Source organism: Delphinapterus leucas, chromosome 8 (assembly GCF_059928025.1).
Source record: "Delphinapterus leucas isolate spDelLeu-1000000601 "Yukka" chromosome 8, BTC_Dleu_Yukka2, whole genome shotgun sequence".
In the NCBI taxonomy this organism is placed as follows: Eukaryota; Metazoa; Chordata; class Mammalia; order Artiodactyla; family Monodontidae; genus Delphinapterus; species Delphinapterus leucas.
The window spans coordinates 6,605,438-6,633,367 of NC_143136.1; the positions used below are offsets into that span (position 1 = coordinate 6,605,438).

At 45.3% G+C, this 27,930-nt stretch overlaps 1 protein-coding gene across 3 annotated transcripts in view; it reads right to left on the bottom strand.

Moving 5' to 3' along the window:
- Nucleotides 1–1,746: 1,746 nt before the first annotated feature.
- TRPM8 (transient receptor potential cation channel subfamily M member 8) overlaps nt 1,747–27,930 on the bottom strand; it is an 88,342-nt gene continuing 62,158 nt past the window's right edge. For 2 of the 3 annotated variants that reach the window (XM_022568021.2, XM_089916190.1), the window contains 3 exons: nt 26,435–26,612; nt 16,797–16,987; nt 7,423–7,868 (listed from right to left, as the gene is read on the bottom strand). In XM_022568021.2, coding sequence (XP_022423729.2) covers nt 7,678–7,868; nt 16,797–16,987; nt 26,435–26,612 — 560 coding nt within the window. In that variant the 3' untranslated portion in view covers nt 7,423–7,677. Of the gene's footprint in view, nt 2,287–6,657; nt 6,692–7,422; nt 7,869–16,796; nt 16,988–26,434; nt 26,613–27,930 lie in introns of those variants that run through there. The other variant, XM_089916189.1, reaches the window with a different exon arrangement.

Genomic DNA, 27,930 nt, shown 5'->3' on the forward strand with positions numbered 1-27,930 from the left:
CCAAGTTACTGGATCAAAGGCTGACTTGAGATGGAAAACCCAGATGGGCAAATTGGCAAAGACCTGTCCCCAGATGTCCACTCCTGCCCTACTTCCACTGGTGCCAGCTCACACCCACTTAAGCTGGCATTCTCTTTCTTTGCCTCCACCCCCAGGAAAGATACACTCACCCTTCTAGAGAAAGAAGTATCAGAGAGACACTACAAGAATAATATTTCAGCAACATGTACCAGTGGGGAGAGGGCAACATAGGGGTAAGGGATTAAAGGTACAAACTATTAGGTAGAAAATAAGCTACAAGGATATATTGTACAACACAGGGAATATAGCCAATATTTTATAATAACTATAAATAGAGTATAACCTTTAAAAATTGCAAATCACCATACTGTACACCTATATTATATAATATCGTACAGCAACTATACTTCAATTTAACAAATCAAAAATATATATATTTTAGAGCATGTAGGTGGTTGCCTATAAAATTACATTTTCAGTGAACCTCTTAAGGATATGCCAAACAGATGACATCAAAAAAAGAAAATGGATCTTATATCCAGAAGTAAAAAGTATACCAACAAATTGGACATGCCAAATGCATTGTTTCTAAAGATGCCCACTTGACCATGAAGTAACGTCCTTCTCCCGATTCATCTTCATTCACCAATTAATGGACTCTCCACATAGTAATAACAATTTAAGTTTAAGCAAAGAGCAAGTTGCTAAGAAACCAGTCTGTCTGCTTATTTTCCTCATAGTCAACACTCTTGGAAAAAGAAGGAGAGATGAGGAGATTAGAGCTTTAAGAGATGGATGCGTACAGCTCATTTTGAATCTTTTCTAATTATTACACCTCTAAGGGTTTTAAAAATCATTTTAAATTGTTTTGTCTCTTCCTAATTGTTTTTTCTATATTTCAGTTCATTAATCAAACAAAATAAATGCTTCAAAACTCGAATTATAATTTAAAGTATACTATTGTGTTCACGAAACAGCGTGATGGAAGAGCTGGAATACATTCTTCCTAAATATACAAGGTTTGTTTTCTTGAGCAGCTTGGGAGACTATACCTGCCTTCACAGAAAATAACTATGCAAATGCAATATGCATCAATCTTGCTCTTACAAAGTCTTCCAGGACAGAGGGCTTGTGGCATGACCTATAATTGTCAGAACTCAAGGAAAAGTATTGAGCTACCAGATATACTGAAAGGACCCTATCACAGTCACCCCTATAACACAGTCACCCTGTGAATAGAAATTCTGCAGTGAGAGGATTTCTGCAAAGGCAAAAATCAGCACCTGAGCCTCATCAGGGTCTGAGCACAGTACTCTCAGCACTCAGAAGGCAGTCAGTAAACACAAAGGGAAGGGGCGAAACGAGGGAGGCTTAATTGTTTCCGTTCCTTACCATTCACTTTCTCAAAAAATTCGAATCAAATGGATCGCTCACTGCTGTTTTCTCCTAGCTTTACAAGTCCCTAACAACACTTTGTTTCAGCACTTGGACAGGTAATGGGAAAACATAATTAAAGCAAATGGTAAGATCATGGAGCAAGGCCTTGGCCTCAATTTGGTCTGTTAACTGTATTACATTTTTATTGTGCAAATGAGCTATTGCTAAAAACCTTGAAAGGCTTACTAAAACATTTCTGGTAGTAAAATGTGATCAACATCCATTTGACGATAGCAAATACTTAAAACAAACTAACCAAAGAACCCATTCATCTGTGCATTCCTTATAGCAGTAAACATAAATGATGTATCAGGAGAATGAGGTGCGTGTCTGAGGCGTGGACCTGTAAAGATACCCACGATCTAGAGTTAAGTAAGAAAAAAAATAATACCAAGTCTTAGAATACTGTGACCTTGATCCAATTAATGCCAAAATAGCTGTAAAGTTTGGAAGTTTGTTTTTTGTTTTGTTTTGTTTTAAAGATCCAAAAGGATACTGTAACCTACTGCCAGCAGTGTTAACCTCAGGCCGGGGAGCAGACAGGGAAAGTAATGTGAGGGCGGCTTCTACCTGTTCTTTTCCATATACCTATACTGTTCGAATTTTTTACACCATGCCTTATTTTCAAATCTGATCATATGTGAAAGTAACTGAGAAAATATCATGATTTTTGAATTAGTCTTAAAATACGTAAATTTTCAGAGCAAAAAAAAAAAAGCCTTTAAAATTACTTACCTTGCTAGAATTAGATTTTTCTCCATTAGAGTCCATGCAATTTTATTTGATTTTATTAGCAATCTCTTTCAGAAGACCCTTGAGATCATTAAGCTTGAAAGGGGAAAAAATAAAACTGGTCTTAAGATCAATTTTCCAATTTTAAATTTTAAATTATGACTCTATGGCTTTTCTATGAAATAGATGTACTATATATAAAATAGCAAGTATGGTTCATGCCTGGAGTATGGCAGACTCCAGGTGATATTTCAGACTCTGTCCATTACTAACTTTCTGAAATCATATCACAAGCAAATAATCATTAGCACCAATTAGGATTAGCTTTACTCAAATAAAAATCACCAGTGATTCCTACATAGAAAGGATAGATTACAACACAGAGAAGTAATATAGAGAAATAAAAATGCTATATGTAACTAATAAAGTTATAAGGTACCAATAAAGTTGTGCTTTGATAAAAGTATAATATAATGAAAATAATATGATACAATACTAATCAAGTTTTTGCCAATAAAGTTTCTCCCCCCCACACACAAAAACAGTACAAGTAGCAAAACAATTTAAGTAAAAAGCATGATAAAATTATTTTCAATACATGCGTATTTCACAAGTTTTTACACAAGGTGCATGCAGATCACTTTAAATTACAAGCTATATTTTTACACTTAATAAGAGCTGTAGACATAACGCAATCTCTGTACAGTTGGTTTCCAACTTGCTATAGCACTCACTCAAGGAAAACTTTCTGTTTAACTTAGGCTTATTTCCAGTATTAACCTCTTCATTTAACTCTTTCTTTAAAAAGGACAAAAAGAAACCATAAGGGCTAATGGCTGCCTAAAATAAAGAAGGCATAGTAAGATTCCTACTTACAGACTTAAGGTCAATGTGAATAACTTTGTTTTCTGGTGTAAGAATGAGACGGAGAAATTTTTTTTCGCTGGAGGGGCTTTGGAGAGATTTCTGTATCGGTTGTGACAGTAAAAGGACTTTAGTGTGATGTTTAGTAGGATTTAAGACACCAAGAGCTTGCTCCAGAAACAAGTGGCCAACCCTAAAATTCTCCTTGGATAGAAAGGAGAGACTTTTTGTTGTTCAGAAGAGAAGGGGTAGAGGAAGGGGGAGGGGATAAAAAGGGGAGAGAGGGCAGGGGAGCAGGAGAGAAGCAGGGAGAGAGGCAGTGAAATCCTGTGGGTGGTGGCCCATGTCTCAGTGTTGTGTGGTTTGAGGTTTCCCTGGGATCTGCCCAAATTCAACTAAAACCTGCAAAAGGCATGGTGTAGGTGGACTTCTTGCAGGAACCAACAAAGGGGTGGAGCTCCACAGACAGGGAGATGCAGAGGGGGCTAGACCCACAGGCACTCCTCTGAGGACCCCACAGAGCCCTGGCTCACACGTGTGTGTGGACAGCCCCCAACTGGGACTCCAGTCATCTGTGACCCCCTCGGCACCACGCCTACAACCGTCATGCTCAGGTCCACTGTCCCCACCAGAGGGTCGCCCTGCCGCACCCAGACACGCACTGGCTGGGAGGCCTCCCTGGCCCCTGGGAGTCAGTTCAGCTGCCCCAGTTCCTGGATCTCTGGCTGACCTCCGACCCAGGCCCCGCTCTGCCCCATCCCGTTGCTGCCATCCTGCCTATGTCCTGCGTGCCCCAGAGCAGGGGCAGTGGCAAGTCTTGCAGAAGCTTGAGCCCAGCCCCAAGTGTACTTTCCATCGGCTCCTTCCAAAGCCACCTTAAGTGAACCCACAAGTAAAACTACTCAACACAACAAAAATAGACTGTTTTCTCTACACACACACTTAGACAAGTCCCTGGCACCTCTATTCCACAAACCAAACTGTTAAGCCCCTCTTATGTGGCCACTCTGACCGCTCAGAGGGATCTTTGAAAGGAATGTTCCCAGGTGTGTCCCCAGAGGCTTGCCCTGCACGGGAATAAAATCCAACCCTAAAGAGGCCAGCAAGTTCCTGCCAAGGACGACCCAGCCTCCCCCTTCCTTCCTACTCGGTGTTCCCCTGGTCCACGCCATCTCTCTCCAGCTGCCCAGAACATTCCATGCATCTCTGGACTTAGGGCCTTCCCAGCTGCCGACCTTGCTCCCCGGTAATGCAGACACGGGCAGTCTGGACCATATGCCTGATATGGCTAAGAAAAGGGTTACCGCTATTGAATCCTACATAATTCAGCTGGAAAATGCTCCTACACCCAAACCACTTAACAAGGGGTCCATTCATGAAATTTGGGGCCCACGTCTGCTTTGACAGCACTTAGCCCAATGCCTGGCATATGGCAGGTGCTCAATAAGTATTACAAGCTGTGTATCTTAGGTACCGATGCAGCAGACAATATATTTAAATATAAATATATGATGTAGAGAAAGTGAATAATCCTATAAGGCTTTATATATATTCTCTATTACATATTATAGTCATCTAATATACATACTCAGTGTTAGAATACTATCCCCTATGCTTCCTTTCATGCATTCTAACATTTTTTAAATTTTTAAAAATATCCAGCATTTTTCCTTCCCCTCTTCACTGATTATAATCATGATATACATCCTGGCATGATTGTTTATGTCCAGATACTCAACTCTAAGAACACAGGAGTCTTCCCAGCCCCTCAATTAAAAATCAGTACCAGTACATCAGGAGAGCAGCCGTAACAAGATATACTCCTGCGTGATGGCGTGTCTCCAAAGATGGCTGCCACGTTTCTCCCTGTCCACGTGTCACTCCCACATCTAGAGGTGGAACGTGAACAAGGAGAGTCTACTGCTCCCCCACCTGGATCCCAGCCAGCCTGGGGATGCTTTAATCAATAGATGCTGGTGGACGTGCTGTCATGCCAGGTCCAGGTCTCGCCTTTAGAAGCACTGGTGGCTTCTGCTTCCTCACGCTTGGAAGCCAGTCCCTATGGAAAAAGGGGAACTGCCCCGAGACCCCCAAGCCTCATGGATCAGAGATCACGTGGAAGAGAGAGGCCATGAGGAGGACCACTGAGGTGCCAGATCCTGGCCTCACCGCCAGCTGAATCCAGCCCCGTAAACCCAGCTGAAACCACCTGAAGCAGAAGAACTGCCCGGCTGAGCCCTTCCCAAACCCCTGACCCAGAAAAGCAAGAATGAAATAAAATGGTTGTTTGAAGCCACTAAAATGTGGGGTTGTAGGGGCTTCCCTGGTGGCGCAGTGGTTGAGAGTGCGCCTGCCGATGCAGGGGACACGGGTTCGTGCCCCGGTCCGGGAAGATCCCACATGCCGCGGAGCGGCTGGGCCCGTGAGCCATGGCCGCTGAGCCTGCGCGTCCGGAGCCTGTGCTCCACAACGGGAGAGGCCACAACAGTGAGAGGCCCGCATACCGCAAAAAAAATAATAATAATAAAATAAATTTTAAAATGTGGGGTTGTTTGTTGCACAGCAATAGGGAACTAAAGCAAACTGTGATGGAAACATTCGACTGTCAGAACAGAATGTACTGTCACCCTGAGTGGTTGAGTCCTATATATGGAGCAAGCAGCTCCAGGGGAGGGAAGGGGAGGAAGGAAGAGAAGAGGGAAGGCGGGGGCGGGGTGGGGGTTAAGTAGGAAGGTACCAGGCTGCAGTCCACCGTCCTGCACGAGGCCAGAGTTCAGGAAAGGAGGCCCATGGCAACACGGCCTCAGATCTTTTAAATGCTGCTGGTAACTAACACGTAAATACATACACGAGAAATTATGAACCGAACAAATGATCATCTTAGAGCTCTGAGAAGAGCACCTTTTGTTCATTTATTCAATGTTCCTTGAGGCCCTACTATAGGCAAGGAATCGGGTGCTGGAGACCCTGCCATCCCTGATGGGGTATCGTCAAGCCGTGGAACCGCACAGCCCTGGGGAGGGTATGTGACTCTGCCACCCAGGACTCCATCCCCAAAATATCACCTCCTCCTCAGAGCCTAACAGGGAGCCGACATTTATGAATCGATTGTCATTTCTGCTGAACCAAATCATAATATCCAGCTACCCAGCTCAGGGTGGAGGTGGGCATACTCTCTCTACGTCTAATTCACGTGCGTATTCTTGCAGTCGCAATTCAAATGAAGTGGATGACAAATTAGAGTGGCAGCAAAGACTGGCATAGGGTCTCTAGGCTCCCAAGCTGCTTTTCTGAGCCTTTCTGGTACTCCCTGCAAGCATCTTACACCTGACAGAAAAAGAAGGGGTCCTGGGGTAGACAGAGACAGTCATGGAAATGGAACTTCAGGACTATTCCTGTGCGGGCTGGGAGCATCAGAGAAGCAATTCCATTCCAGCACCCCGACTTTGTGCAGTGAATAAAGAAAGCTGAGTATAGAACAGGGTCACATCCATTTTTTTTAAACAATTAACTTCATCTATTTTTGTCACTGACCTCTAGCTGAAAGCTCAAAGATAATGGAGATTTAAAAAAATAATTCCCAAACTATAAACAGAACTATACCTTTGTATCCAGCTGTCTAAAACGATGCCTCATTCTTCAAGGAAGTTAAAAAAAAGAGACAGCGAGAACAGAGAGAGAGAGAGAGAGAGAAACAAAACGGGTTATTAGGCTCCATTTCGCAGTCTTTTAAAGAATAAAATACAGTTCATTTTCATCTTCAACTAAATCAACGTCACCTGCTTTTACCACTTTTACTTTCTTCCTAATACCCAAGCGAAGCAGAATTCCACTCTCACCCCAGATGGAAGGACAGCAAATAGATGCTACTTTTGTTGATGGGGGGGGGGTGGAAGATGACCTGTAAGGTCCGTCCCTTCCTTTCAAAACTAAGCTCTCCGCGTCTAGGGATGGAGGAGAATGGAGGGCATCTGCTTTGTTACTCAAAGAGAAAAAGCATGCCTCACATCCCCTGCTCCCAATAGCTGTGTTGAACCTAACAAAGGAATTAGTTGTTCTTATGTTTATGCTTCCTTTGTTAGACTGAATTCTGAGGTGTGTTTGGAGCTCTCTGTAAGAGTGACTTCTGACCATTAACCCTGTTACCCCACTTTAAATACGAAGGGCACGCTCTGGGATGCCCTGCATCCCACATTCCTCATGGACCATCTAGGGAGACAGTGTATTAGCTAGTTCTATGGGATGTTTACAACAACTCCATGCGACTCACAAAGGGCGTTCAGAACTTCTCAGGGACAACTGTCTGTAAGAGATCAACCAAAGGGTTTGGCCATCTTCTAATCGCTTATTCCTCACAGGGATACATGTGCAGACCCTGCAAGGTAACTTCTGTTCCCCACAATCCTTGGGTCCTCCTAGAATCCACCTCTGCAGCAGTGGCATAGGGACCCACGCTCTTGTCCCCTGGTCCCACAGCCCTGCCCTTCAATCAGAAGGACAATCAGATGGCAGGTGGGTGGTTTTTGCCCTTCCTGAAAGGCTGACACACCCTTTTGCGTGTGTCACCTTCAGTTGCCTGAGCCATATCCTTTTGGTGCCATTCCTCTCTGCCGCAAATTCTCTTTACAGAGTTTGCTCAAAGAAGCTGCCTGTGTTCTGCCAGCTTCTGTACACAAGGGGAGGCTCGCAAAGCAGGAATAAATGACTGACATACTCCTCTGATGTGTCGTTGGCTTTTGTGTTGATCTTGACAAGGTAATTTTCTTTCATGACACCCTCCCATGCCAGAGTCATGTTGTCTTCATTCTTGAAACCTTGAATAATGAGACAAAGAAAAACATTAAAATTGTTTCATTTGCCCCCTTTCCCTCCTAAATCGATACCTGCTAGGCATTTTGCCATGCTCTGGAACCAAGAGAATTAGATTTGTCCTGCACAGGCTGATATGACTAATGCTACTTACTAGTGAGAGCAGCAGACCCAGAAGAATGGGAGCTTGCATGAAATAGGAATGCAATCTTCATTGCAACTAGAGATCCATCCACAGCCGGTCTGTGTGTCTTGTGACTCAACAAAATCATTTCCCTAGTGAATTTGGTTCTCACATTTCTTATGTGTTCCTGTTCCTTTTTGATGACATCAAAATACTACTCTGGGGGCTTCCCTGGTGGCGCAGTGGTTGAGAGTCCGCCTTCCGATGCAGGGGACACGGGTTCGTGCCCCGGTCCGGGAAGATCCCACATGCCGCGGAGCGGCTGGGCCCATGAGCCATGGCCGCTGAGCCTGCGCGTCCGGAGCCTGTGGTCCGCAACGGGAGAGGCCACAACAGTGAGAGGCCCGCGTACCGCAAAAAAAAAAAAAAATACTACTATGATCATTCAGGCGGATAATTACTGATAGATTGTCTATTCTCAACCTAACATGGGGGTAGAAAGTTTGGAGGAAAAGTTGGAGGAAAATCATCCCTGGACCTCATTCCTACCCTCTTGAAATAGGCAGTCTGGGTGTAGACCTCAAGGATAATTCTGATGTTTAGTTTTTTCCTCTCACCTAAGCCAGGTGTGCTGCAAAATTAGCCTGGGGAATGTTCCAGCAAGATTTTTAGTTCAATTTTTTTTTTTTTTTTTTTTTACAGTGTCTTAACCTTTCAGATGGCAAGCAAACAAAGGAACAAATCAACCTGTCACCTGTGTTTCAGGTACTAGTACAATGGACAGCAATCCTCCACATGAATTCACGGGGAAAGAAAAGCACATATGTTCATGCAAGTGTCCACTTGGAATAAATGTATCTTGTGTTTACTTTTCAATGTGTTCATCTACATGTTAGAGTTTAGGAACTGCTTTAAGATCTTCCTAGATATAAAAAGAATTAATTGGGAGTCAAAGACATACGAAAGTGTCAGGATTGAAGCAACTCCTATATAGCAAATAAAGATTTATTTTTAAATGGTGGTTATTCACTTTAGAAAATAATTCCTAACGGAATTTCTTTCAAGTGGATTCTTCCTAGCAAAGTCATCTCCAATGTCTTTTCCTCAAACTAAATGTATGTAGAAGCCCGATAGGAGTACTTAATAATCAATGGAAAGGATAGATGCTCCTGAATTCAGGTGGCTAAAGAGCAAGAATGACTAATGACCAAATGTCCAGCCTCTCTCATTATCAAGGAAATGCTGATTGAAACGATGATGTAGCATTGCCACAACCAAACTGGAAAATTAGCAGAGGCTAAAATAATGACTGTACTCTCTGTTGGAGAAGATGTAAACAAAGAGGTTTCCCACATAATGGGAAAATCTGTAAATTGTTATAGCCTCAGGGAATGAGGGATGGGAAGGAGGGCAGACATATCAAAAGTACATACACTGTATCTAGAAATTTCTCTTCTAGAAAGAACTCAAAGGAAAATATCACTGATATGCTCAAAAATGAATACATAAAACTGTTTCTCATAGTGTTATATAGTAACAAAAGAGGAGAAACAATCTACGTGTTTAACAAGGGGTTGGTTAAATTGAGTATGGTATACCCATAGGCTGGAATATTCCACAGTTAAAAATTGTTATAAAGATGTATATTTATGGCTATGGGAAATGTTCTCTGGGAGATTATTAGTCAAATGAACAAATTAGATTTTGAATGTGTATGCACAGAGCCATCAAATTATCATACACCCACACAAGAATAATAGAATGAATACCAATATGTTATCAATATTTATCTCTGGATGGTGGGTTACATCTGCTCTTTGCTCTTTCTTAACTGTGCTTTTCTGTGTTTTTTGAACATTTTATAAATGAGCTTGGATTACTTCTTCAATCATGAAAAACAGCAAATTTTATAAAAATGCAATGACTGGGTAGCATATTTTTTACCATTACTTGAAGATGTCACCAAGAAAGTACCAAAAATGGAAGTTTGGATTCTACCTTTTCTGAAAGTTATTTGAAAAATCTTGCATTTTCCTCTAAAGAAGAGCAATTTTAAGCTTAAACCCCATGATTGTCCTATCACTGGAGGCAAATGCAAAGTAAAGGCAGGAAATGAATTACCGTGAGGAGGTTCGACAACCACAGGATGCTGTGGTTCCGGAATTAGGCATCCCTAAGGAGAAACGAATGAGCAGGCGGTGACCAGGTCCCCCCAGAAGTCTAAAGGATCCTGTCCTGTAGTCTCCCATTCTCCCTATTTCTTTATTCCTTCCTGAGGCTAAGAACTGTTAGAAGAGAACATCCATGGCTCACTGTCTGTTTCTCCGATTGCTGTGAGAGCATCACTTTCCCAGGGGCCTATCAGGGACACAGGGGCAGATGAACACAGCCCATTTCTGACCTGTTTGCTTTCTCTAGTTGAAGCTCTTGTCCACTTGCTGGCCAGGTTGGGGGATTTGTTTTCATTTTTATGTTCTTTCTTGTACTTAACCGTTAGATAAGTTTGGGGGGAATGTAATGCATTTCGTTCTGCCTTCTCAACCCATCCTGAATCTGGAGGACTGATTCGTCCTTACCTATAACACCGAGTTTCCTGGTGCCATTGACCCTGGGCTGAACACAATGTAAATTTGGAGAGTGGACCTTCATCCCATACGGCCCCTCTACCTACCCACCCCCAACTGGAATCCCACTAGTGATAGGGAATTCACTACCTCACAGGGTATCACGTCATTTCCAGATAGCACTAATTGTTAGACGTTGCTTTGCCTTTATATTGCGTCAAATCTTCCTCCCCACAACTTTTATCCATCGTTTGTTTTTTGTTCTCTGGAACGATTCAGGAAGAAGTATGAAACTTTTTGCCAGAGCATCTAGTCAGCAATACATTTCCTAAATTTACTTTGCATTTGCCTCCAAATCTGTGGCATGGATTGGTCCCCTGAGCTCTCCCTCAGGTTCTGTAGACACTCATCCATGACATGGCTTCAAAACGGACTCAAAGATAGTTCTGAGACACTTCATTACGCACCTCTGATCTTTGGGTGTGGTCTTTGAGTACAAATTCCAGGTCTCAACTTTCAGTTCCCATCCCAGATATAAAGACTTTTCATTCTTTTCGTTAGAAATGACTCACTCTGTCCTCCATGGCAAAATGATGAGGGGAAAGACAGCAACTTATCCAAATTGTCAAAACACCTTTCTTCATTAGGAAAGGCATTTACATATGTGTGATAGCTAATGACATTCCCCAAAGTGCCATTTAACGTCTTGAAATAATGCTGTTAAAAGAGTTGACGATGAGGATTCTTTAAACTGTGACACGAGATGGGGGTCGTTGGTACATTTACATTCTGAAAGCCAGACTTTAGGAGATCATGGCTCCAGGGATAACACAGAAGTAAGTTATGACTAATATTTAAGGTCATATTCCTGAGTATCTTTCCTCCATTTTTCTGTGTAGTTAAGGAATCCCACAAAAAATGATGGTTCTTGGCAAGTTCAATTTTTCTTAATTACCACCAATTATCGTGTCTAGGTTAGTAAAGTTCGTATTTTTTACTTTCTGAATCATCAAAATATTGGGGATACACTAAAGGGACAGGAATGATTGGCCCAATACAGAACGTGAATCCCATGATGGTAGTCATTGACCATTTTATCAGGTGCAATAAAGAAAAGACCAGAGGGCAACACATAAACACACAGCCAGCAGCCCCAGGGAGACACAGCACAGTAAACAGTAGGAACAAGACACAGACAAAGCAGACAAGCTCTAATGCATCCGGACAAAATTCAGTAAACTGGAGACAAGACCAGCCTAATGGCGTTCCTTTCATTGTTTGTACTGGATTCTCCCTTAGATTCTCCCTTCCCCAAATGGCCCCCAACACCCAGTTTTTTGCTATTTAATGGAGACTTTTCTTTTTACCCATAGTGATCCATTCGGGGGACACATCTCAAGATCCTGCCCCACTCTCCAAACCCTAAACTGACTGCTCTTCCCCAAGTCAGGAGAACGAACGTCAGGATCTGAGAAGCATCATTTTACATAGTGAGCTGAGGGTGTCTGCTGCTTGGCCCTGGGAGTTTCTTTGTTCACTTCCATCTTGAGGGAAATAAGTTCAATCAGCAAGAGGGTGTTTCACGATTTATGTGACCATTTCTTGCACTATTGTGTCTTCTGTCTGCATTTTTTCCTTCCCCTGGGACTCAGGATGTACACTGTGACACAGCAGGCAGAGGACGGGAGGCAGGAGACTGTGTGGGGCTAGAATCTGGCTGTGGGCCACGGACCAGGGTCTTTCATTAGTCTCCCTGCAACCCTTGGCCCCCTGGACCCCTCCCACCTGTCCTCTGACCTCTGTAACTTTTCTCTCTGACCTCTCCTCACTCTCTGGGCCCCTCCCAGCATCTACGCCTTTGCCTGGCTAATTCCAACTCATCCTCTTAGGTCTCAGTTTCAATATCCCCTTCCTCCAGGAAGTCTCCCCTGACTCACTCTAGTCTGGGGTGTAAATGTCCACAATGTGGCTATCATGGCACCCTGCACCTTCTCTAAATTCATGCTTCCTACACTTCTCTATTAAGGCTTTCTCGTTTTCTTTCTTCTCCTGAGATTATGAGCCCTGTTTGAGGGCAAGGTTAGCCGCTAGCACCATTTCCACAGTGCCTGGCCACCGCATGGTGGGCGCCTGATGCATATTTGTTGAATTAATGATCCCCAGGCCCCTTTCACAGAACTGAGAGTAGATGTGTGTAAAGAAATGAACGCCTCCTGTAATACTTTTACAGTTATTTCTCGTTCATGTGCACAGGTAGGGAAGGCCCCTCTTCACGCTTTGCTTGTCTTTCCCATGCACCGTATCCATCCATCCCTGCACTCCCTCCGTTTTTAAACTCAGATCTGCAGAAAATGTGGGGTGGGTTTTACAAAAATCTTCCAAAGACAACGGTGGCAGGAAATGAGGTTGGTAGGCTCTTGCTTTTGGAATTTATAAGAACTCAGTGATTTTCCTTTTTTATCACTCTATTTAGACATTTCATGAGAATGTTTTCATTGGTTCTTGGTGGTTGTCTAGAATCTAAAGTGATAAGACTAACTGCATAGTTCATAAACACTGAGGCACCCACTTCTATCCCCGTTGCTGGAGGTCATTTTCTGGAACCAAGCTGGTACCTTTCTACGCCATCCGCATCTATCACAGATCCTGCTCAGAAAGGAAGTGCTCAGGAAAGGTTGTTTCAAGGAAGGAAAACATAGCAGATATTCCAATTGCTCATGAAACTGTATCATTTCAGAAAGTGGCAAAGAAAAAGCAGCAAAGGACTGAGAACGATCAAGAAGCTGCTTCTTAAAGGTCCACGCTCAGCTGTCTACGCTTTTGAGGCTCAGGAAAAGCACAGCAAATAGGGCTGTATACGTACATAGGGTCAGCCTAGGTATCGAGCATTTCCCTATGGTGAATGCAGTTATAGCCATTATAGCTGAGAAATTTTTATTCTAAACTGTTCGAGGCATCAAAGATAATTCTGGACTGAGACATGTTTTCATTTCTAGTGTGTCAGATCTAGGTTTAACATGTCAGGTGAGTTAATGAGAGAGAAGCCCGCATGCACACCGCCCCCAGTGGCAAGGACTCAGCTCAGCTGTGATGCCTGGGTGGGGAGGGCGGTGAGAACCTTGCTTTCTCTCCATAGGCCAGCGTGGGAGCGGGGCAGGGCGGGGGCGGGGGCGGGGGGCGGGGGCTTGTGGGGGGAGGGCACTCTCCGGAGAGCAGCTCATCCAGCTGGTTCAGGGGATGCCTGGTGTGATAAACGGCAAAACAGGGCCACAGATTCTGCCCACCCCGTGTGTAGGCTGCTCTCCCTTGAGGTGGGTGGGCCTGTGACTTGCTTTGACCAATAGAACGTGGCAGAAGTGATGTCATCTGACTTTCTGAGCCCAGGGCCTCAGAGGCTATGCAGCTTCTGCTTTTTGTGGGAGCCTAGGCTCCAACTGTGGGAGCCTGAGCTGGAGGAGACTGAGGCTCCCTGATGACAGCCCAGCCAACCCCACACATGTGAGCACACATGGACACTGGGACCCGCCAGCCCATAGCCTACCTGCCAACAGCCAGACGCCACAAGGGGCAGAGACCAGCCCAGGACTGACCCATGGAGTCAGGGGCAGATAAACAGTGGTAGTTTTAGGGAACCAGATTCCAAAGGGTTGTTTCACAATAAGACACAACAGATCTGCTTAGAGACTCAGATCTACTTGTTTTTCTCAAGAATGGGACTGGGTATGGAAATCCCGCAGGTACCAGGGCTGGGTCCAACCTGCGTCATTAACTCTGCCTCCCTAGTCAGCACACGGGGACACTGATGGGTGACCAGCAACCCCTGAACTGACAGGGTTCCTGAGATGCAGGACTTGTAGTTTTACAATAGGGATGGTCCCCGGCAAACTGAGACAAGTCGGTCACCCTAAGTGGACATACAGAATGCAGGACGCTCAGCGCTAAGACAGGGACGTTCTGGGCAAACCGGGACAAGTCAGCCACCCTAGGCCCTCGGCACTTTTGCCATTGTGGGCCCCTTCCTGGATCAAGAAAATATGAAAAAGATATATGACTGGGTTGGTATAAGGACAAGTATATACCAATAGGTTTTCTGTCACCTAAAAGTTCTTTCTTTTTCTTCTGATTTTTAAAAGAAATGAAAAGGACTGTGTGGACCCCAAAGTGCCTGGGCCCCGTCGCTGTGCAGACGTCAGTCCTATGGCTGCACGCCTATCCACCCACAGGGAGATGGAGTCCCCAGCTTAAGTCTGAGGCTAGAAGACGAAGTGTACAAGCCAGTGGTGCCCTTTCCATCTTTTCCTTGGCATCCAGACATCCAGATGAATGAAAATAGGCCTCTCCCTCCCTTGTGCTGAATTTGGTTGAAACAAGTTTGTGGGTGAGGGAGATCTGTGCGGCTCAGTGGCTCCAGGAAGGGGCGTTAAGTACACCTCGGGTCGTGGGGAAGAGAGCCAGATGTGTGCTCCCTGCAGCCAAAACAATGGGGACCCAGGTGTGACTGAGGATCAGGGATCAGAGATTCCGGCTCCCACGGCAGGGGCAAGGAGAGGGGCTAGGTGGGGATCCGTCTGCCCGGAGTTTGTCGGGGCTGAGGAGCTGGGTGACCACGTGAGAGGGAGAACAAACTCCACAGTCCCCAGCAGGGAGAGTCTGTGCAGAGTGCACCCCTGGAAACCAGAGGCTCCTGTGGGGCAGCGGCCCCCAGAGAGAGCATCGCCAAGTCCCGGGAGCTGTGGTTGGTGTGAGGGGACAGGCAGGGCATGGCTGAAGGACCCGCCAAGCGCCCACACAGCAGAGGGTCAGTTTTAAGCACGCACCAGGCCAGGAAGCACAGAGCCAGCCCAGGGCAGCACCACCGTTGCTAAACAGCATTTCTGCTCTCTCCCCTCCCTTCTCCCTGTGCTCCAACCCGGAGAAGGTCAGGAACAGCAGCTGGTGAGTGAGTGGGAGGGAAGCGAATAAGGAAGAGAGAAAAGCCAGCAGCCCATCCTTGCCGACAACTCCAGCGGCTGGGAGCGGCCTCAGGGTAAGAGGAGTCTCCCCTCCGAATGACGATGAACGGGCTGCTTAATCTGCTGGACTGCAAGTCCTAATTTCTAAATTGAGACTCTTTTACCAAGTAAGGTCATCATAAGCTTTTCTAGTTCTCTAAGAACAAGCAGGAAAGTCATGACCCCTGCTGGAATCAAAGCTAAGATCTCGCCCTGTCACAGCTCACCCTTCCCCCTCCCCATATCCTCAAGTCCCTTCTCCAGTAGGTCTGTGTCTTTATTCCTGTCTTACCCCTAGGTTCTTCATGACATTTTTTTTTCTTAAATTCCATATATATGTGTTAGCGTACGGTATTTGTCTTTCTCTTTCTGACTTACTTCACGCTGTGACAGGGTAAGAGAGAGTCATGGACATATACACACTAACAAACATAAGGTAGATAGCTAGTGGGAAGCAGCCGCATGGCACAGGGATAGCGGCTTGGTGCTTTGTGACCGCCTGGAGGGGTGGGATAGGGAGGGTGGGAGAGAGGGAGACGCAAGATGGAAGAGATATGGGAACATATGTATATGTATAACTGATTCACTTTGTTATAAAGCAGAAACTAACACACCATTGTAAAGCAATTATACCCCGATAAAGATGTTAAAAAAAAAAAAAAAAAAAGCTAAGATCTCCCAGAGAATAAATGTCACACAAGCAACAGAGAGCTTTTGACGCACCCCATGGATCCTGCTGGCTCAACATCCTATTTACATCATTATTATGTACATCCACAAGTGAGCCCCCTGGAATAAGGCTGTCCTGGCAGATCTAGAATAGAAGGCTTTCTTAATCTACTCTTTCAATGCATATATATGTATCACTGAATCACTTTACTGTCTAGCAGTAATTAACACAACACTGTAAATCAACCATACTTCAGTAAAAAAAAAAAAAAAACAGCTATGATAACACTACCATTAAAAAAAGAAAAGAAAAAACAGGAAAAAAAAACCTGTGGGCACGGACAACTGCTCCAAGTATTGTAAAGTCTACTAAAATATTAATATTGTGCCCTGTAAATTCAAAGAACAAACTACTCTTTCTCTCGAGTAAGTCACTGGGGGGCTCGAAGCCTGAACTTTACAGACAGACACCTGTGAGTGCTGAAATAACTGTGACTAACCCTTCCTGTCGAGATGTGGACCAGACACGCTTCCCCAGAATGAATCCCTGCCTTTAAGCCCCAGCACAACAGATGAGCCACTCACAGCAGGCGGAAGACTCTGCGCTCCTCTCTCTGCAGCAGCAACGGAAGCATTTCTTGACCACCATGTAGAAGTAGGCGAAGACCACGAACGGGAAGGGAACGTTGAGACGGTTGCAGTATTCCTGCACCAGGAAGTACCTCTGGAACTTCCAGACCTGGTCGTTGTTCTCCTGGACGGTGCCCACGGTGTAGCTGGTGGGGGGGTGGGGGGGGGAGAGAAGGTCAAGCCTCAGCTTTCCATAGGCCTGGCCATTTCATTGCCGAATATGGTGATATTGGTACCAAGCTCTCACTGCCATAGGAGAGAAGAATCTATGGTGGTATCGGGGCCTGAGCAACTCAGGCACCCTTCCGTTCATGCTGGGCCAAAACTGGGTCTGGCTTTTGTTATTTTGGTTTTTTTTTTAATCACAAAAGACTGTTCAATGAACTTTAAAATGATTCCTGCCTGCGAGGGGGCAGGCAGGGCATGGCTGAAGGACCCGCCAAGCGCCCACACGGTAGAGGCGTGTTTCAAGACCTTTCAAGGGTTCCCTTTTTCCGTTAGTCTGGTATTGTGTTCGATACCCAGAGGCCCAACGTGGCGACTCTCGGAGGAGTAAGTTGCCATCGTCACTGTGGGAGCTTAATTATAAACAACCTGGGAGAGCAGTTCGTTAATATTTATCAGGGACCTTAAAAATATTTATCCATTTGACCCATTGATTTTCCTTCTTGGAAATCTAACCTAAGAATAAGGAGATGCTGAGAAAAGAAAATACAGAAATGGATATCACACATGGGTGTCTGCCACAGCACTGAGTAACAGCCGCTCCCACTTTCCACCCAGCAGCATTGAACAACCAAAATGTTCAACACTAAGAAAATATATCACAAGTTATGGCCAATCAATGTGATTATACTATGCAGCTGCCGTTAAAAAATATGTTTATGACTAACTTTTATATTTTGGGCAAATGCTTACATGTGAGTGAAAATAATGAGGCTCAAACCTGTACTCACAACACAATCTCACTATGTAAACCACAATTCACAGGGAGAAATAGATCCCGTAACAAAGAATTAGGAAAACGTCTATTTATCCGGAAAATGTCTGACTATACCACTAACTTATCTGTTACAAATTAAACCAAGATTGTTAAGTAGCTAACACTTGTCACATACCAGACACTATTCTAAGCAGTCTACTTGTATTAGCTGATTTAGTCTGCAAACAGCTCCCTGTAGAACGTTAAGTGCTGTTTTCATCTGTGATTAACAGATCAAGAAACTGAGGCACAACAGGGGTAGGTAAATTGTCTGAGTCCCCCGACTGGCAGGTGATGAAGCCAAAATGTGGACCCCGAAATCCAGCCCAGGGCCCATTTGCTCTGTCAGTACGTGATGCCACCTCACGACGTGGAGCGTGAATGTTTTGAGCCGTGCTCCATTTCAAAAGGATCGGGTTGGACTACTTAGTAAAAGATAACTGTGAAGCATTTTACCATTTGCTGAAGTTCAATCATCTGAGATACTTTTATCGTTAACACCAAATCACTCCTTCGAAAGCCAAAGAAGCAGCAACAAACCCCTTAAAATTGCCCAACAGCAAATCCTGACTGCAGATAGATTAAATTCTCCAAATTCTGGGTGAAAACATCAGAGGCCAAACCTTGCAGGCAGAGAAATGGGACACATTCGTTGTGAGACCTCACTCTTACCCCTCAGTGCACGACAACCTAAGACGTAAATATCTTTAGCCAAGTGGGGATCATATACATGAGCAAAACACTAGCCTACACAGATCACGGTTGTGGCTTTGCTTATAAGCTTGGTTCTGCTTATCTTGGCGTTTACTGAGGAATCAGACCCCTCTGAGCTCTACACCAGGTCCTGGGGGCGGGGCAGGGCAGGCTTTCCCAGAAAGTGCCTCTTCAACTGGGTGTGGTCTTTAAAGCAAAGGGAATTCATGTTTGTTGAGTATCTACTATACGTAAACTCCTTTACTAGGCATGTAAAACTGTTTCTTGACTGATTCAAGTGTCAACTCTACGTGGTAGATTTTCTGGCTGAAAAGCAGACAGGACTGTGATGCATGAGGCTGCAGCAAACTGAAGCTGGCAGTGAGCCTGCTGTTTCTTCCAAATGTAGGTCAGGTTGCTCCAAGACGAATACCAAGCGTCATTATCTGTCCTCGCCAGTCCCTGCTGATTCTGTGTCTGCAAAGGACACTGCAGGCTTCTGTCACTGCAATAAGAGAGGACGGCAGGCACGCCCAGGTTAATGAAGTCCAGGCAAAGAACGTGCCAGGAATCACGTTTTACTACATACTTTGGTCCAGAACAAGTATCACCATTCAAATGAGCCCCTAGGAACATCTTAAAATCTTACGTATTTAGCCAAAAATGGATCCTACTGACTGCCCCCTAAAACTCAACAGACACCCAAATTGCATCCATTTTAATGCATCAAATGTTGTTTGCTGAGGTTTTATCCAGAAGGAATTAATAGCTCCTGTTGAAGGGAGGAAGACTCAGATGCTTAGAGCTGGGGAAGGTGTCTTCTCCCTCCCTTCCTTGGGAGCTTCGAGTGGAACTGTGGCCAAGAAGGGTCCTAGTGGGAAGAGATTCGCATTTTAGCTTAACTGGTTACTCAGAGGTAGTGAAAAACATCTGAAGTCTTCCAGGTCATCTAGAAAAGGAATTGGTAAACTGTGACCCAGGGGCCAAATCTAACACCCAACCTGTTCTGTAGGGCCCACGAGCAAAGAGGCAGGGATGGGTGCGGGGTTGCCGAGCACTGCTTCTTTCTGCACATCTGGCCAAAGCCAAGACCCTGGCTGGCCCCTGCAGAAAAAGCCACCAAGCCCTGGTCTGGAATGCACTTAGGCCAGTGCCCACAACAGGGGTTGGTGTTCGTATCATTCTAGGGCCTCTCACTGTTGTGGCCTCTCCCGTTGCGGAGCACAGGCTGCGGACGTGCAGGCTCAGCGGCCATGGCTCACGGGCCCAGCCGCTCCGTGGCATGTGGGATCCTCCCGGACCGGGGCACGAACCCACGTCCCCTGCATCGGCAGGCGGACTCTCAATCATTGCTCCACCAGGGAAGCCCTGTATCATTCTTCCTTTTGAAGAACTCCGCCTCCCCTCACTGCCCCATGTGCTCCTCTGGACAACCCAGCAGGCTCCAAGGAGCCTCCTGCTGGAACCTCTGCTTCCTCTGCATCTCAGGGTCCACGTGCATCCAGTGAGCAGCGCTCCTTTCCTGGGCAAACGGTAAAAGCCCTTATCCGCATCCCAGGGGGGGTGTGGGTGAACTGATTGATTACTGGACGTTAATACCCAAAAGCCACTTTGCACAAATAACACATTTCCGGGGCTGGCCATGCTGAGGTTTCTTTACTTATGTCCACCTGCCCCACAGAGCAGCAGGAATGAGCAAAATGTGACCTGGAGGCGAAATCCAACCCCAAACCTTCCAAATTGTTCTTTTTCTCTCGAGTCAGGTCCAGACTCGGCCAACAAGACATGAGGGTTCCCCAGGGAAGGCTTCCAACTGCTCTCAAATAATTTTAATGCTTTTGAGACATGGTTTTCCATTTCTATAGCAGACAGGCTGAGCTCTGGGGCCACTACATCCCCACCCCGCTCAGCAAACCCAAATGTCCAGGGCAGCACACGGGCCAACTCTCGTGTTCAGGCTCTCGCCCACCCAGCTCTGATGGCTCTCACTGTCCCTGCCAACCACTGGCCATCTAGTGTCTTCCCTGAGAGGAATTCTGCAAGGTCCCCTTTGACTTGACATCTCCCGTGATATCTAGTGCCCTCAGCTGCCCAGCTGGTGGGAGCTCTGTCCCCTAAGGGCAGCTGAGCACCTCAGATAAGCACGAGAGGAAGAGGAAGCAGGAGAGACAAACTCTCAGACACCCACTGACGGTGAAAATGTTACCAAGAGATAAATGTTTAGGATTCACATAGCCTTGTACGTGGATGAAATTCGGCAGTACGTTAAAAGAGCAATGTGCCTGACCAAAGAACAAATGGATGACTCAATATTAAGGTTATTTATATAATTCATCATTTTCATAATACATCACAGATCAAAAAGACAAATTCCATTTAAACTGTTTCTAGAAAGTCTCCTGGCAACATGCAGCATCCATTTCTGATTAGAAGAAATAAAGAAGAAGAAAAAGGAAGGAGCTTAATAAATAAGAAACAGGAGGAAACGTCCATGATATGATAAAAGGAAAAGAGAGGGGGAAATAAAAAAAAGAATTCAGTAAGGAGACTTGTTCCAAAATAAGTAAGCAATACTTCATAGCCTTCCTGCATATCAAAAAGTAGTTATTGAAAAAACATAATAGAAAAAATATCTCACTCACAACCACAAATAGCTAGAAAAGAAAATGTAACAAAAAATCTGCCATATCCATGTGAATACAGCCATAAAAGTTTACTGGGAAACTATACGCATTTGAATAAATGGAGAATCACGCCATTTTTTCTGGCATGTTTTAAAGACGTCAGCTTCCCCTAAATGGCTGTACAAAGTTAACATCATCACAATAAAATTCACTAAAGAAATTTTTTGGAAGAGGGAAGAAGAAAGGATTGCGGAAGATGAGCCTTAGGCCCTCCACATGATTAAAAATATAAGAAAAGCCAGGGAAGTTCTGAGTAAGAATAATGAAGGGCACTCACACAACAGATGTTAAAATGATTTTGAAAAATCAGTAATTAAAGCCATTTGGTAGTAAAAACCAAAATAGAAAGACCGATTAACAGAACAGAATGAAAAGTCTGCAAAAAATTCACAAAGGAAAAGTAGATGCTAAAACAACGGCAGAATTTTAGAAGAAACTGAAATACGAGAAACTTGCCAGCTAGGCTGCAAGCAGGGAAACCCCTCTTCCAAGCTTTCCACAGATTTCATACATTTTTCCATCTGCCATTCCTTCCCAGACACTGCAGCAGTATCCAGTGAACCTTGATGACCCTGACTTTTTGCACCCACTCAGTGCCCCAGCGGGCGCGTTAAAACGTTCCGCACATCCTGGCCCCCCTCGCGCTCTGCAGCACCAAAAAAACATCGACGCTAACAGTAAGAGACAGCCAGCGATTCCACCGCACTGGTTTTGAAATTCTAACTGTTGAGCATGTTTCTGTCAAAGTAACACAACTAAGATTGTGCCGCTGCCTGTGTAAAGACCCATGAAATCTCCCTTCACCTGCAGGGAAAAGTCCAAATTCTTTAACACGGCGTAAGGGACACTCCATAACCCAGCCCCTGCCGACCTTCCCCCATCCGCAGTCTCTAGTTCTCCCCAGAACAGCTTTATCTCCTCTGCTTCTCTCCCTCTCCAAACAATGCTCACAGGGTCCTCTGAGCAAATGTCTCCTCCATTCGCTGCTGCCCACCCCCAAGATCTGTCACAATTAATAACCCCGACTCTGCACCAGAGTCCTTTGTGAATAGGTTTCTCGTGCCGCTCGTATCGTACTGTATCTTTTCACAGCATCTTATATTACTGTCTATGTGCCCATCTCCCGCTCAGATAGCAGAGACTTTAACCTCTCTCTGCCTCCAGCTCCTCATTTATGAATGATTATAAAGCCACACCTACACAAAAACGATGACTAATTAAATGAGGCTGCACATGTAAAGCACTTGGATGTGCCTAGCACAGAAAAGTATCAATATTAGCTATTGTTATTGTTACAATTATCTGCTCTCTTTTTCTTCTTTTCATCCCATTTCAGTAGCCTGCCTGGGACTGGTGAAGTCACCGGAACGTTTAATCTGTACCAGGAGATATTTTCTTTTGTCTCCTTTTCTACATATGCATAATGAACATATATTATTCCTAAGATTAAAAACATATTTTATTCTTAGAAATTATCTTAGACGGGGCATGTCTGATGAGTCCTTTCCAGCAGAAATGCCGTGGGTGAATTTATCTTCAGGACACGGTGCCTGAAAGCATTAACAGCTCCGTGCTAAGACGACCCCGAGTCGTCTACTGACCTCAAGATCACTTCGTGCCTCTGATAAGCCACATAGGGCCTGTGATCGATAATTTTAATGTGGAATCATCAAAGATGTTTACACACATTTATTTTCCCTGCTGAATACCGTCTAGAGAGCATTCCAATATTACTTTAAAATTCCCAAGTGTACATTTATGTTACAGTTCAAAAGGCTGCCACTGTGCATGGTTAAGCTCTTACATGAATATTCTGATGCGGTGCCAGACGGGGGTCGCAGCCCGGAGCTGTCGGCTTGGAGTGAACCCGGAATATCCATCACAACCATCAGAAACAGTGTCCTGACGAGTTAGCTCAAGGATGGCAAGGGGGCTACTCTAGCTGCTCAGACCGGTATTAACAGAGAAAAGGCCTCTGCCTTGGCCCAAGATGAATCTAAGGATCCCCCAAGGGAAGGGAAGTTCCCCAGTGGTCATGCTTACACACTGAATGAGGCAACAGTGGGGTGTGGCCCAATGGCTCGGGCCTCGCAGGGAAGAGACTCAAGTTCAAGGCTCGAATGCACACAGGCAAGACGGACGGCAGTGCGGCCAGGGCCACAGATGCTGAGCTGCCCGACTTTCACCTCCTCAACCTGAAAATCACAGGCCGGACTCCTGTCCCTCTCAGCTCCAAATTCTATCATTTTATGATTGTCATGGGGATAATGAATTACAAACTGACATGGTCCTCAAGAATGGCTTTGGTGAACAGCTCACAGCACACAGACTCGGGAGAGCTCTAAGCACTCTGCTTCCTGAGATCTACTGAATTCGTGTAGCTCAAAGGCCATCGCATTGGGAGCTGTCGCCCCTTCTGCTTAATTTTTGTAGATATTATATTAGTGGTCAGTTTTTACAGGGACTACCCAATGTTCAATGTACAGGTTGACAGGATAGGTTATCACTATAAAATAGGACCCCAAATCATCTCATTCCCTCCCCACTCTTGCTTCGAGTTTGGGAATCGGTCCTCCCTTCTCTGCCCTCACTCACATGGATACATAACCATCCGTCTCTGCCACTTCTCTCTGCAAGCTCAGACTTGGGGACCTCTGGCAGCCTCTGACATGGTCCAGCTTCCCGTAAGCAGTATAGGCGTCTGGATTCCTGAGTCCTTCCCAGGCCCCCCTTTAGGGGCGGTGATGGAGTTGGGGGTGGGGTGGGGTGCATATTCCCTCTTTAAGGCTGAGTGGGACAAAGGGCCACATGATCTCCATGGCCCAGGCACCTGGCACAGAATCGATGTTATACATCTATGTGATGAACCCCTCACTGGTCTGACATTCACCATTGACACTACTTGGTGAATAACAGACCAGGAAGCTATTCCCCTAACTAAAACTGAATAATGAACTAAAAGCAGAAAGAATCCTGTTCTTTTCATTCATGGAAAGGGCCAGGTGGTGAGACAGACACAATCTCCACTCTCCAGAGCTTACGGTCTGGAAGAAGAGGAAGCTACCACTGTGAAGGGGGACCACGGGGTCTCTATGCACAGTGGGGAGGGCACGAGGACCACTCGGGCGAAGGATGCTGCTGGACTCCTTAGAGGGCGAGAGGAACGGGGAGGAGACGGTCAAGACAGAACGGGTAATGCCGACAGAGGAGTGACATTTGCAAAATTGTCAGGCACGACAGATCACCCTGTTTAGGGATGGACAGGTGGGATGCCTGTCAGGGACAGGTAGCAGGGGTGAAGCCTGAAGGTGTTTTCAAAGCCCAGGTCGATGGCCTTGGAGGAAGCTGAGGAGGCTGAAATTTACCTTGAACACTATGGGGAAATACTGAAATCCTTCCAGAATTTTAAGCAGAGAAGTGACATTTTAGAAACACCACTGTGGCCACAATGTAGAAGCTGGTATAGAGGAGGACGTCGCTGTACACCTGAAGACCAGATGACCACTCATGGCTCAGCCCCTTGGATGCGTGATGTCCCCAAAGGCACATGTCCCCCCACCCAGCCTCACTCAACGGGAGGCCACTGACCGACAAAGAAAGATGACCCTCGTCTACAATCCTGGTGCCCCTCAGGACTCTATATGACAACTATCTCCTGATTCTTTTTTTCTAAATTATGGAAGTAATATGTGATCAACGTGCTGAGTGAAATATGTACTTGCCTTTTAAAAATTTCTTGTTTTTTACTGTCAGAAAATAAGATTTTGCCATAAATATAAGGCTGCACTGAGCTTCTTATATTTAACAAAATGTCATCTTTCCAAGTCAATAAATACAGATCTCAGCTTTTCTTTTTAAGGGCTGCATAATGTTCCATGGTATGGATACGACATGCTTTGTTTTACCATCCCCTTATTGATAGGCATCAAACAATGATCTAATAAACGTTTTTTGGCTCGATATCTTTAGGAAAGATTCCCAGACATGAAGGAGTTGGGCCAAAGGTTTGCATATTTTTTAATAGCTATTTTCAGATCACTTTCCCAAAAGTGGGAGACAATTCACATTCCCAGAGCAGTGCCCATTTCCCAGCATCATCTCCAGCACTTCTTATGATGTCTCTTCACCTGAGGGATCCTAAACCAACACCTCGTTGTTGGTTTCAGCTGACCTTTCCTACCCATGAGGTTGAGCCCCTTCCCCTACAGTTAGTGGCCATTTGAATTTCTCTGAATTGCATTCCTCTGCCCGTTTTCTACTGGCTCATCTTTCTCTCACCGATTTGCAGGAGCTCTTTCTATAGTAAGAATGAGAAGCCTTTGTTCACCTTAGGCAAACATTGCCCCCAGTCTATCATTTATCACATGACTTCATCTGAGGTACCCTGTTTAATGAAATTAAATGTGTTTTTCTTGTCCTTCACAGTTTCTCAGTTTCTGGTTTCAACTATGGTTTTTCTTTCACTCCAAAGTTTAACAAGTAATTTTTTTTAATTTGTATTTTGTTTCTAAACTGCTTGCCTGTCTATGCCAGGATTCATGTACCCAGCATAACCCCCTACCTCACAACAACAGCATAAAATTAAGGTACCCCCACTGTACCCACCACGTGGGGTTCTTTGAAATGCTCCTAAGAAAGACAAAGGGGCAAGATAAACATGACTTTCTAAATGGATTACAGAGAATGGCCAAAAGCAAAAACAATGTGTCAGTCGCCATCGTGTTCTCACGCCAACCTCATTAGACATGAGCCCCAAAGGACAGTCGCTCTCCTGACTCTGCTCTCTTGATTTGTACTTAAACTAAATATTTTAAAGCAGCAGCTAGCTAAAAGCTGAGTCCCTTAAGCCCTAGAATCCATCCCACGGAGTCCACAGAAAATGAGAACCTGGGAGCCGAGCTGAGCCACAGTCATTGCCAGGCCAGCATCTCGGCGCTCCGGGGAGGTTGCTAAATGGACACTGAACGTGCAGTCTGAACGTGCTGGAGGGGGTTACAGGCACCTGTCTTTGGGGTCCAAAAACTTAAGTTACAGCTTATAGGACTCGCTATATCTTAATATAGTCCCTTCAAGACCTCTCCCCGTCCCAGACCACCAATCCCCTATCATAAGACCTCTATCGTAAGCTCCTCAAGGGTGGACCTTTGCTGCTTCACTCCCGATTCCCCCAGCCCCGCCTGGCACGCGGCCCGGCACGGCGCGGACCCCCAGCCGGTGCATGGCCAAGCACACACCCGAACATGGCGACCAGCAGGTTGACCAGCAGGATGTTGGTGGAGAGCATGTAGATGCACACCAGCGGGATGGTGATCCACTCGGGGAAGCGGGGCAAGTTGTGTTCGTCCAGCTCCACGCACAGGGGCTTGGACTCATTCCCAGTGAAGGTGCAGTGGGAGAAGTCGTACGTGGTACCTGAGGATACAACAACAGACAGGCAATGTGAGGACCCTCTGGAGGGGGCAGTGCTAAAGCACCACAAAGGTGTGACGATCATGCAATGTGTTGGGCATTGTTCCAAGGCACTCTATCATGGGTAAGCCTCAGAATCAGGCGTTCATCTACTCATTAAGTATTTATTGACTGAATAATAGTGCATTGAAATAATGCCATTTGCAGCAATATGGATGGACCTAGAGATTGTCATACTGAGTGAAGTAAGTCAGGCAGAGAAAGACAAATACCATATGATATTGCTTATATGTGGAACCAAAAAATAATGGTACAAATGAGCTTATTTACAAAACAGAAATAAAGTCACAGATGTAGAAAACAAACTTATGGTTACCAGGGGGAAATGGGGGGATACCTTAGGACTGACATATACACACTACTATATATAAAATAGTTAACTAATAAGGACCTGCTGTATAGCACAGAGAACTCTACTCAATACTATGTAATGACCAATCTAAAAAAGAGTGAACATGTGTATAACTGATTTACTTTACTGTACACCTGAAACTAACGCAACATTGTAAATCAACTAGACTTCAATAAAAAATTTTTAAGTATTTATTGAGCAGCTACTATGAGCCAGGACTTCACTAGGATGGAAGATAAAAAGGAAGGCAAGGTAAACATGGTCTTTGCCCTCAGGGAGCTTCCAACCTCTTTGGAAGAATAGGCAGATGACTGACCACACAAGTTGAACATTTCAGCCCCTGAGAAGTGCTAAGAAGGACACGTACAGTGTGCTCCGTGGGCACAAACTGAGGCACCTCATCTGAGAACGGTTCCACAGGAAGGAAGTGTCTCTGAACTGAGGACAGAAGGATGAGTAGGAGCCAGCTAAATGAATGGGGAGAGATGGGGTGCCCAGAGCATCTGGAGAGGGAACAGCACGTGCAAAGGCCCTGTGGTAGGGGGACTGGAAAGGTCTGTTGAAATGAGAGAACAGGATGTGCAGTTAGCATGGTAACTTTCTTATCTTTATACTAAAAGCAACGGATAGCCGTCAGTCTGCTTGACGCGGAGGTGTGACACGCCAGATTCTCTTTACTCAAGGATCACTCTGGCTGCAGCACAGATCGCAAGGAGCCGGAGGGAGACGTGAGCAGGTTCTGCCTAAGAGCCACGCGGGCAGGGGGTAAGGATGGCTTAGGGTAGTGGTGGTGGGGATGGTAAAAAGCGGCTGGGTTTCAAAGACGTTTAGGGGATAAAATCAACAAAACTAGCCGATGAACTGGAGGTGGGGGAGGAAGTCATAGGAGGCATCAAGGACACGACATCG